Source organism: Anthonomus grandis, chromosome 3, assembly GCF_022605725.1.
Source record: "Anthonomus grandis grandis chromosome 3, icAntGran1.3, whole genome shotgun sequence".
Taxonomy (NCBI): Eukaryota; Metazoa; Arthropoda; class Insecta; order Coleoptera; family Curculionidae; genus Anthonomus; species Anthonomus grandis.
The window spans coordinates 47009763-47022599 of record NC_065548.1 but is presented as its reverse complement, the minus strand read 5'-3'; the positions used below and the strand labels follow the sequence as shown (position 1 = coordinate 47022599).

The 12837-nt window shown below is 31.2% G+C and overlaps 1 protein-coding gene across 1 annotated transcript in view; it reads right to left on the bottom strand.

Annotated features, from left to right (window-relative positions):
* LOC126734685 (cytoplasmic polyadenylation element-binding protein 1) overlaps nt 1-8881 on the bottom strand; it is a 132828-nt gene extending 123947 nt beyond the window's left edge. Inside the window, exon 1 of the mRNA XM_050438394.1 lies at nt 8786-8881. Within this exon, the coding sequence (XP_050294351.1) occupies nt 8786-8806 (21 nt within the window). The 5' untranslated portion in view covers nt 8807-8881. The remainder of the gene's footprint in view (nt 1-8785) is intronic.
* Between the last annotated feature and the right edge of the window lie 3956 nt (nt 8882-12837).

The window sequence follows — 12837 nt, the reverse complement described above, 5'->3', positions numbered from 1 at the left end:
TTTTAGCCTTTCAAAAACTAAAGGTATTTGTGCTAATCTTCCTACTGTTGAAGACTTTCCATGCTACTCCTCAAAACTGCAAATAAATAACTTAAAAATGACTGACTTGAAAAAGTTGAGGCAGTATATATATACCTGCAGAATATGAAGACTTTTACGATAGTATTTTGAGCTGGCCGACAGAGAAGCAGGAGCTGACATCGAACAAGACTTTTAGCAGAGTTACTTTTTATTTGTTATTATTTTCCAAATAAATTAACAAAAAAAATTTGATCTTTATGGATTTTTTTTTGTTTTTTGTATCTTTCTTTAAAAAATAAAGTTGAAGTTTCTTTATTAATGTTCTTGTGATTATATAATCTCTCAAGTGGTGCTTAAATTTCGAAAACGGCTCATCTCGGAAAATTCTAAAGTCCATTTTCTCCATGTATACTTATTTGAAAAAAAAAAAAAAGTTGGCAAGGTTAAGATGTCAAACAAAGGTTGTGAATATTAGGAAAATTCATATTTTCGTAGTTCAGATCTGTCAGAAGCAATTCAGTTTTTAGCTTTTCCAGGAAAATTACGTTTTTGCGACATAAGCCCTTTTCGAAATTCACGATTCAATTATATTTAATTGAAGAATTCAAGATTCGCTTATTAAAATTGTTTGAAACTTTGCACAAGGGTTTGCCAGATTGGTCTCTTCAAAAAGTTATCTTACATTTTCTCTGTAAAATGTACAGATAAACCAATAATTGACCCCCTTAAAATTTACATGGGTTTTCCTATGTTCCGTTCGGCGACGCACCACCCGATATACTAAGCCAGAGAAACAAAAATTATATGCACGCCAATGCCTTATAACGAAAACGCCGCGTGTTAAACGTTTTTATTTTTTGTACTTGTCCAAGTAAGTTCACCTAAATTATACGTTAACTTATTAACTTAGCGGCCTACATTTCACTATGTACTAAATAAAATACACCTGTATTGAACCAATAATCTAGTCTAGTAAGTATTTTACCATTTTGAAATCTAGATTAGATACGCCAACTTTTGAAATCACTTGCTAAACAGTGAAGTAGTTTTCTTTTCCAGAACAGTTAGTTAAAGTTGGAAAACGATGGTCAAAAGACAATGGGCAAATCTGATAATTTCTTAAAAATGTGAACAGTTGTGTTTGAATTCAGTTTTATAATTTATCAAAGGGTTATTCAGGGTTACATTAAAAAAAATTGTTAAGAAATCAAAAAAAATTGTAAACACAGTACTAAAAAGTTCAACAGGACGGGTGCATTTTTTTCGGTTTTCCAGCAACGCCTTTAATTTCAAAAGTACTCAAGATAAATTGAAATATTTTTTAAACCTCTGAGCATCTGGTCTATTGTCCGTTTTCAGCTTATCAATGATTTTTGGGACACCCTGTATACAGAAGAATTCAGCATGCATTCTTAACATTTTAATGTATAAACCCCTAAAAACAAATGAAAAGTTTCACCATTATACTGGGCTAAAAAATGCGTCTATTTTACGAGTTTTTTTTTTTTTGAGGAAAATGTATCGAAAAATAATGGTTAAAGTCAAGTTTAGAGATCTATTAGAATCTTTGATGTGTCGTAGATGCCGCACTAAGTAGTCCTTGCGTCTATGTCGTATTTATTGTCGCACGATATACATGTTTAAATGGCAAAATTTTATATAATTTATCTATGAAATCATTTTAAATATACATAAAACCCTATGTTGTACACTATTTTTTATTTGTCTTTCGAAAATGTCCATTTTTAAAAAGAAAATAATATCACAAGAAAATAATATCAAAAAATTGACCGCGGACTAAAATCCAGGCATTTTACAAATCATTTTAAACACTTGCAGCACTCCCAGACTGTCACCTCTTTTTAGCTAGTCTATTAAACAAAGATAAAACACCTGCGATCTGGCGATTCCTACTTTAAGTTGTGCAAGTGATTGTGTATCTCTCTCTATCCCACTGATTTTGAGGATTACGGGGCCGTACGCAAATAAATTTTTGGACCGTTTTGTATTATTTTCGTCGTGTTTTTAAAGAGATCTTTAAGGATGGGTCTATCACCTTTAATAGTTGGGGGGGAGTCATGTGAGGTTATTATTTGATGTGTTTTGCCGGTTTTTTACACGTTTATTAAAGTGGAGAACTTAGAATTTGGCCTGTATTCGTCTAAATTTTTTGCAGTTTCTAATGTGAGGAAGTGTGTTTTTTTATTTGTGTTTGTGGATTTGTTTTAATATTATACTTAAAGACCTTAAAATGTTTCGACCCTGGGAAAATAGGCAGGAAAATTTGGCAAATAAAGAGGACAGTGTTTGTGCCGGCTTATGGAGACCGTGGGTGCACAAAAAAGACAATAATATTTGTGGTGAAAACAATAAGAGTGATCTGGACAGTGATTTAGACTCATATAGTTCTGATGGTTCATTTTCATGTGTTGAAGAAGCAGAGGAAGAAGCCAGGGAAGTAAAAGCTATAGGGGAAAATCACGGGGTTTTAAAACGTAATTGTTTAAGTACAGACGCCAAACAAATTTGTTTAAATGTCTATAACAATCTAAGGAATGATCCTCAGATCACAAATGATTGTAGTGCTTTGCAAAAAACAGCGTTTTTAACAGGGGTTCCATATAGTACAATATGCTATTTTGTAAGAAAAGGGATTAAAGACAGAAAAAAAAGGAAAGATGCAGGACAATCAAAGGGACTTGACATGGACATTGCCAAATTGCTAAGGGAAGTTGTGTATTCTAAATACAAAAACAACGAGGTTCCAACTATAGAGATGGTTAAGGACACCTTATCGGCAAAAGACAAACATTTCACAGTCTCAACCTTGCGGAGATACCTAATAAAACTTGGATTTAAATTTAAGATGGTTAACAAAAGGGCTGCTATAATGGAAAGTACTCGAATTGTCAGGTGGCGTATAGAATATTTGGAAAATATTACAAAATTTCGGGTAGAAGAAAGATCCATATATTATTTAGATGAAACCTGGTATGATACACATGACATGGCAAAAAAGGGTTGGACTGATAGTTCTAACAAATGTATCCTAAAAGATGTTCCACAGAACAGATGATCTCGGATGATCATTATTCATTGTGGTTTAAAAGAAGGTTGGGTGAAAGATGGACTGAAATTGTGCGGCAAAAAAATAGAAGAGTGCAATGTGGACTATCATAAAAACATGCATGCAGATATATTTGAAACCTGGTTTGAGAAAACATTAATTCCAAATTTAAAGGAAAACAGTGTTATTGTTATGGATAATGCATCATACCATTCAAGGCTTTCTGAGAAAATCCCAAACACATCTTCACATAAATTGGAAATTGAGACATTTTTATTAAAACATGATCTCTATTTTCATGAATCTTATACAAAGAAACAATTATTGGAAGTTGTAAATACAAAATCATGGGAAAAGCAGTATGTAGTAGATAACATAGCTAAAAAGTATGGTTATTGTTGTATATACATTATTGTTGCATATGGTAAGAAAACCATTTTTTTATTAATTAAACAAGTTAATTTTTTTTTTTACAGCTTACTGCCTCTGTTTGTCCTTTAGCGATACAATAAAGACTGCTTCTTCTTGCATTCTCTGGGAAAAAGTCCCTTTTTTACCATAGTAAGAAGACCCTTTTTTTACTAATTAAACCAGTTAACATATTTTTTTTACAGTTTACTGCCTATGTTTGTCCTTCAGCGATACAATAGAGACTGCTTCTTCCTGCATTCTCTGGCAAAAAGTCCATTGTTTGCCATAGTAAGAAAACCCTTTTTTTATTAATTAAACAAGTTTAATTTTTTTTTACAGTTTTTTGTCCATGATTTGTCTTATAGAGACATTATAAAACCAGTTTAATTTTTTTTTACAGTTACTGCCACACTTGTATTGTCTCAGAGAGGCAAGACTACTTCTTTCATAATTCACTGGAAGAAAAAAGCCTATTTTACATCTGAGTTGTAATTATTTAAAAAAAAAAGTAAATTTAGTATTAATTAAATTTAAAAATTATTTCTGTTACTCATGTACACTTTTTAGTATAAGCATTTATTTTTGTTAATTTTCATCTAATTTCTCCTATTATGCACAATAACTATATATGAGGCAAACAAATTAATAAATATTACATTCAGGATGCAAAGTGTGTTTTTTTATAAGTAAAACTTGTGTCTTTTACACACATAAGATATAGACAGCTAGATGAATTTTAATGTAAAAGTTTATTTTAAAAAATATACTTCCATTTTTCTGACTACATAATTACTTTTTATAAAAAGAAGTTGGTACTAAATATAGAGATGAGGGTTTTCATGAGTATATTATTATAATAATATATCATAATATGTATTAATTAAAAAAAACCAATAATAAAGGATATTGAATGTAGCAGCCAAAGTCCCCGTTAATAATAACCACCAAATAAAAATAAATCTCAATACCCAAAGAAAAGGAAATTATAAAATTTGAAAATAAACCAAAACATTTTACCCTTTGGTGTCAAAAAGTAAATTTTTAATGCCTTAATCCACAGAATAAATGGGTTTAAGTAATTCGTACCACCTATTCTCTCATCACTTGTTATAAACATCAGACTGATGGCGCTGAAAACTAAACTTATTAAATTAAATTTTTTGGTTAGACTCATTTTACGTGCTTAAATCTTATGTTTAAATAAAATCTTGAGTTTAGTTGTGGGATGGGATCGAAGGAATAAAAACAAACGTCACTTTATGTACTGGCCAACGTTTCGCAATAATTTTATTGCTTCATCAGGGCCCTAAGGTAACAAAAAAGACACAATAAAAAAAGATTATTATATATAAACAAAATTTAACTTTTTGGGGTTATGTTGATACCACCAAAAAAGAAAAAAATAGAAAAAACAAAAAAAAAAAACAACAAAATCTTAGATTTGAATTAAAAAAAAAAATACACAACAAAAAAAAATTATAAAATTGCTTACATAACAGTGTGATTTTGCTTGTCATAAAAAATCATGTTTACAGGACACACAGGTAACATAGAATATATAAAATATTGTTTTTTTAACAAAAACGGTTTAAAATGATGGGTTGTATCACAGACAGTTGCTTTAAAATTGATTCTACGGTGTACAATAATAATTTAGCATCTAGCCAGAAAAACCGGGTATGCGAGAACACAATAGACGCATTCTTTTTAGTGATAAGAACCAAAACAGTCCCAAAAGTTTACATTTTGATTTGATCTATTAGATTAAAATAAGAAAAACTTAGATTGTCTATATCCGTTCTTTTATTTACCGCATTATTATGTTTTTTTATGTTTATCATTTCGGCTAAAAGTCTCTTTTTAAAAAGCTGCTGTTGGCCCATAATTGTAGTCTTGCCAAAATTAAAATTGTGTTCTGTATTCATTTTGTGCTCAGCTAAAGCAGTAGGGTTTTTTTTTAAGGGCTAAATTCCTACAATCATACTCATGTTCGTATAGGCGCTGCCTCAAATATCTACCCGTCTGACCAATGTAACACACATCACACCCAGAGCAAGGTATTTTATAAATAATGTTAGAATGTAAATCAAAGGCGTCTTTAGTTTTAAGCTTCGTAAAGAAATGTTTTCTTACCGAGTTTTCACTTCTTTCTGAGATTTTAATAACATCAGATTTCGATTGTATGGTCTTTTTAATTTTATGAGAAAGTGTGTTAATGTAAGGAATCTTGAAATAAACCAATTGATTATTTTCATTGTTTCGTGTAATATTTTGAGTAATGTTCTCGGTGTCGTTAATTATTTTTTTAATAATTGATAGGGGATAGTTGTTTTTCTTTAAAATTGTCTGAACATAATGAAGGTTTTTTTTATGATATTCTGGACTAGAAAGTCTCAAGCACCGATGTTTTAGGTTTTTTATTACATTTATTTTGTGTGTCATAGGATGTTCTGAAAAATAATTTAAAATGCGTTCTGAAAAAGTTGGTTTTTGATACCAATCTGTTTTTATGGTACCATCTGTGGATCTTATGACTTTAACATCCAAAAATGGAAGACTACAGTTAATTTCTTGTTCGATAGTGAATTGTAAACGTGGATGGAAACTATTGAAGACTGATAGAATTTCGTTTTCTTTTTTATTTGGAATTGCCGTGATTATGTCATCAACGTACCTACAGAAAAAAGGTACATTAAAAGATAGTTCAGAAATACACTGATCTTGTAGTTGTGCCATTACAATGTCTGAGCATATTGGGGACATGCAGTTTCCCATTCCTAGGCCAAAAATTTGGGTATAGAAATTTTCACCATGTTGGAAATAATTATTCTCAATACAGAAATTAAAAAGAAAAACAACTGTTTCAAGGTCTAGCGATGTATTAGGCCGGATAAGATGCCACTTTTGGGTAATTATATCAGTTACTAGGTCCACCGGTATATTAGTAAATAAAGAAACAACATTCAACGATACAAGAATATAACCTTCAGGGACTGTTTGCTCTTTAATGTAATTAGCGAAATCAAAAGAATTTTTCACATATCGTTCATCTTTTATAAAAAAAATGTTGTAAAATGTTGGACAAAAGTTTTGTTAAATTGTAAAGAGGGGAACCAGTAAAAGAGACTATGGGTCGTAGTGGTGTCCCCAATTTATGAATTTTTGGTAAAAAATTGATTTTGGGAGCGACACCATTATTAATTTTTAACCATTTTTGTTGTTCAATCGATATCATTTTTTTATCAAAAAGTTGTGATATAATTTTGTTAGTTTTACTTTGAATGTTCATGGTAGGATTTTTATTTAATTTTTTATAAGTTTCAGTATCATTGAGAGCATTAACTATCCTTTGGTCAAAGTCATACTTGTTTTGGATTACGGTGCAATTACCCTTATCTGCTTTCGTGATTACAAGCTCTTTATGGTTACGTATAAATTGTATAGTTTTACTTGTACTTTTCTTGAAATTATTGTTAGTATTTTTGCAAAATTTGTTTGACTTAATATGGTTTGTAATAATATTTATACACCTATTACGCAAGTCAATCCTAGTTGGTTCATCAAATTTTTCAAAAATGTATTCAATGTCTATGATCAGCTGTTCGATTGGCACTTTGTTAGTGGGGTAGGGTGTTTCTGGGTGTGATGTGTGTTACATTGGTCAGACGGGTAGATATTTGAGGCAGCGCCTATACGAACATGAGTATGATTGTAGGAATTTAGCCCTTAAAAAAACCCTACTGCTTTAGCTGAGCACAAAATGAATACAGGACACAATTTTAATTTTGGCAAGACTACAATTATGGGCCAACAGCAGCTTTTTAAAAAGAGACTTCTAGCCGAAATGATAAACATAAAAAAACATAATAATGCGGTAAATAAAAGAACGGATATAGACAATCTAAGTTCCTCTTATTTTAATCTAATAGATCAAATCAAAATGTAAAATTTTGGGACTGTTTTGGTTCTTATCACTAAAAAGAATGCGTCTATTGTGTTCTCGCATACCCGGTTTTTCTGGCTAGATGCTAAATTATTATTGTAGACCGTAGAATCAATTTTAAAGCAACTGTCTGTGATACAACCCATCATTTTAAACCGTTTGTTTTTATTCCTTCGATCCCATCCCACAACTAAACTCAAGATTTCAAACCTATAGGATCGCAACTAGAATTTTATTTTAAATAAAATATTATCTTGCTATCAACTATCCTAAATTTCTAACTTAATAAAACTAAACCAAAAAATCCCCAATAATAAAGTTTTAAATACAAATAAATTTTAAGGCCGGACCTGTGCAACTTTTCACGCTTGAGTGACTGTGATTGAGGTCAGACGTCTAACAAAATAGTACGTGGGCGCATGTAGTCAAATTTTAGGAATCAAATGTATAAATTCTTAAAAAAATGCTTAAAACATTTATTTATTTTATGGAATGATTAAATATCGCTTAGAATATTACTTTATGACTCTTTCCACATAAAATTTGGCGATTTAAACATGCATGTCATGTGACAATTCAAGCAACACCGGCACACGTACTATTCGAGGCACATCAAAGATTCTAATAGATCTCTGAACTGAACTATAACGTAACAAAAAAAATATATGGTGAAGGTTTTAGCCCTCAATATTAATATTAAGAGATCTATCATCTTAAATTTAGATTTTTTATTTGTGCTTTCATTGCTTTTGGATCACCCTGTATAGAGTGTTCTATTTAAAATAATGAAGTTTACACCTACTTCCGGTATAGCCGGAAGTGCCGCCATCTTGAAAATATTTTAGCCGAGTTGGCTCCATCGACTTTAGAATTCTGTCAAATTTTTCCATAATCGATCTATGCGCTGCCTGTTACTCACCTGTTACTTACCTACTACGTATAAACTTCGATCTAGTGGGTAAAAAGAACATAATACTAAATTTTCATGAAAATCGATGCAGTATGAAAGAATTTTGAAGTCCTACTAGATTTTTTCTTCTTATCCTATGTTAATTAATATTTTTAAAATTTGTTTGACAATAATTTATTATAAAGCCCACCCTGTATGCTTAGGAAAAATACTAATGGGAATTAATTCTCAGCACTTTTTATCTTAAAAATACATATAGATATTAAATACCTATTTACAAGAAATGTTATTATAAAAAGGGCGAAACATTAAGAAGTTACAACAGAGCCTTCCTGCTTGGGCATATTTCTATATCTTTTACATTAAAAAATATGAACTCTAAAATACCTGTACTAGCTATAAACACGTATAAATGAAAAAAAGAATTAATTACCTGTCTTTTAATCTCTAACATAATATAAAAACATTCACGGCAGCAGCAATAATAAAGTCTCAATCTCAAACAAACGAACAATGTACGACACTCTACTGACACATTTTTTATTCAAATGTTAACTCTTTTACTGGCAAATTTCTTGGAATGTGCAAAACTGCCACCGAAAATAGAAAACATCATGGGGCATGTCTACGCAAACGATAGGACGGCCACCGACGCGTATTGGCTGGAGCTACACGTGGTTTACCGGCGAACGAGTGCCTCCTAAAAACCTGAGATTTAATGATAAATGGTGGGTGGGTCATAAAATCGCATTGAAAAGTGATAAATTTAGGTGGTTTTCTACAACACGGCACAAACATACAATCTTTAATAATAATAATTATAATAATAATAATAATAATAATAATAATAATAATAATAATAATAATAATAATAATAATAATAATAATAATAATAATAATAATAATAATAATTTGATGCAGTTCCACATAAATGGCTTATTAATGTACTTAAATTGTAAAAATACTGCACCAAGAACTTGCAGTTAAACTGAACCTCTTGAGGACGGACAAAGTTCCATATTACAATTATACTCCAGAGCCAGTTCTTGAAAATGGCGAGTATAAATTGTACTGGGACCGAACTGTTCTCACCGACCAAAGAACTGTCAACAATAGACCAGATCTTATCCTGGTGGATAAGCGATAAACTAAGGAGAACCACGCTGATTGACGTTGCTATACCTAATAACAATAACCTCCAAGGAAAATACAACGAAAAGATCATCAAATATCGAGATCTTGAAGGGCAAATCAGACGGCAATGGGAGATGAAGCATGTTCAAACAATTCCGTTAATAATCTCGTCAACTGGACTTATACCAAAAACCCTTGTAGAGAACCTCAAACAACTGGGACTAAGTGAGCACCACTACAAAAACATGCAAAAAGCGGTGCAACTGGGGACAGCACGGGCCGTCAGAAAGTTCATGGGTACAGAAGACCGAACACCATCCAGGGCCCGACAACCTGGAAAGGGTCCCCTCAGAGCTTAATCCTTTTGATATCTTAGATATCTGGGATAAGTGAATGTTCCCCGTAAAACGGGAGTGTGATTGCCGCAAGGCAAAAATCATAACAATAATAATAATAATAATAATAATAATAATAATAATAATAATAATAATAATAATAATAATAATAATAATAATAATAATAATAATTTGATGCAGTTCCACATAAATGGCTTATTAATGTACTTAAATTGTACAAAATAGATAAGCACATAATTTCCTTTTTAGAATTCGCTATGGCATCTTGGCGAACATCAATAAAACTTCAGGTGTCTAATGGTAACTGCATTAGAATTAATATGATTCCTATTCGTAGGGGTATATTCCAGGGAGATTCCGTAAGTCCACTTTGGTTCTGCCTTGCCATGAACCCGCTATCTAGCCAACTTAATTCAACTAGGTACGGATTTGGCCTAACAAATGAGTTAGACAATAGAGTAACTATTATCCTTTAGTAATTATAACACTAACAAGAGTAAATCATCTACTTTATATGGATAACTTAAAATTATTGCAGCAACACGAAATCAACTAGATCCGATGCTTAAAATAGTGAAAAAATTCTCTGATGATATGATCTTTGACTTAAGCTACGGTTTGTTAGAACCGTAGCTTAAGAACACTGCGCGACGCATAGCATAAACGTTCAACAGAATCTACCTTGATCGACGCACGGTAATTTTCATACAAGTGTTTTGTTAGTTCCTAATTGTATGCTAGTGGGTGCAGATGGAGACAAACGTATTTTGTCACACTTTCATATATTTATAGTGTATAATATAAGAATAATCATTATGTCTAAAAAATTTTTGCTGGCGATGCTTATTGATGAAGAAGAAAATGAATTGGATCTTCTGAGTTTAATTAGTTGTCGTCGCCAAAACAAAACTGAAAATCGAATGTTTTCTAATAGATGTTTGGAAGGGGCTTATAAAGTAATAATAGAAAAAAGACTATTTGGAAACGACTACAAATTTCAGGAATATTTTCGACTATCCACAGAATTATTTCAATTAGTTCAATTAGTTTTGCGTTAAGATCAATTTCTAAGGAGCTTAGCCTGTCTACTTCTAGAACAGTTTATTTTGCCCTTTTTGAATAGCACCTTCGATACGCCCTTCCATTCTGGGGTACATGTAGTGCAACTCAATTTGACCGTATTTTTAGACTACAAAAGAGAGCTTTACGTTATACATTGAGACTTAAATACAGAAGTCATTGCCAGCATTTCTTCAAAAAATTTCAAATATTAACTTTTCCATCTTTATTCATATTTGAGTCCCTTTGTCTAATACGCAAACACGGTTCAGCATCTGATAGGCCTTCCCATAGTTATCTACTTAGATACACGGAACATGATCTATACCTGCCTACCCCACATTCAGAGTTGGTCAAAAGTTCCATATTATATAATGCAAAAAAAATGCACAATCATCTGCCATTGGAAATTAAATCCATCACATCTTTTTTTGCATTTCGTAAAGCATTAAAAGCATTCTTACTGGAGAGAGCTTTTTACACAGTTAACGATTTTTTTTGTAATCATTGATTTGAAATTTCGCACTAGCAGATTATGTATTTTTACTATCTGTACATGTTTAGGTATACTGCTTTTTGTAGCTATTTTAGGATTTTTTATAATTTTTTACTTTTTTAAACATTTTTTAAATTTTTTTTTAACGTAGAGAGATTTTTTAATGATCTTTTTTTTGACATTGTATACATTAAATTGTATATTTTATAATAATATTTTTGACTACTTACAATTTCTAAATTGTATTAATCTGTATATATTGTAGATAATCTATTCTATTTATTTATTTATATTTTTTTAAATTTTGTTTTGTTTTTCTTTTTTAATTGTGTTTTGTTTGCATTTTTGTGTCTTTTTTGTTTTACAGCTTTGTCTACAAATTGTAACAATTTCTTGACAATAAAGCATTGATTGATTGATTGATTGATTGAGTGTTAGATTATATAAGAGCTGATATTACCAAACATCCTTAAAACAGGCGTCAAAATCCAATTAGTCCAGAAGAAAAACTCAGCTTGACTTTAAGGTAAATGATAAAAGTAATATAAAGCACTTTTACTGTATTTATAGAACTTATTTATGTTAAATGCATGTTTAACAATATTCATAAAATTTCATACTGTGGTTCTTCTGAAAAAACATTCGAGATGGCCCCAGATGCGGCAGTCTGGCTGCGAAAATTGGCATCTGATGCTGAATTTGAATTTGACTGGGAATAGTATCCTTGGTGCGCTGATGTATTGGACCATCGTTTATTAGTAAAGGATTCAATTTTTTGTTGCGTAATTTCATCAATTTCATATTTTGAAACGAGAGACATAATTTCGGCTTTGATTTTTGCTTTATTGATTAGTGAAAATTTGGAAATTGTTGATGCCACACTATTAAAAAACATATTTATTGCATGGTCCATTGACTCGGTTGGTTGGGTTGCAGTCTTCTCGTTATCTAATAAATGGTGTAAAAGAGCAGTTCTTTCTTCTCGTCCCTTTCTAATTTCGCTTAGAACTATCATGTTTTTGTCTTTTAAATGTGTGGTTTTCTTTTTTTTTTTTGTGGAGTTTCAATATTGATTTCCTCAGTATCCTTACATCGCTTTGAACTATTTGAGGTTTCAGTATGTTCAGATATTGCTGTTTCTATATCACATTGGGTTTTATCCTCATGGTTTTCCTTTTCCAGCTGCTCAGATTGTGTTTCATCTTGCGAAACATCCGATTCTTGTTGAATGCTATCTTGGGTATTACTTATTGTGCTGGAATAAAAAAAATGTAATTGTTTCCCACTATTAAAGCAGAGGGATTTTAAGGATTTTAAAGTTTTGAGTAAATACCTTCTTTCATCCAATGATGTAGAATCCAAAAAGCGGAGGTGTTTAAATTTCTTCAGGAATGAGTTCTCAGTGTCATCTATTCTTTGAGATCCTGTACCCGTGCCTTT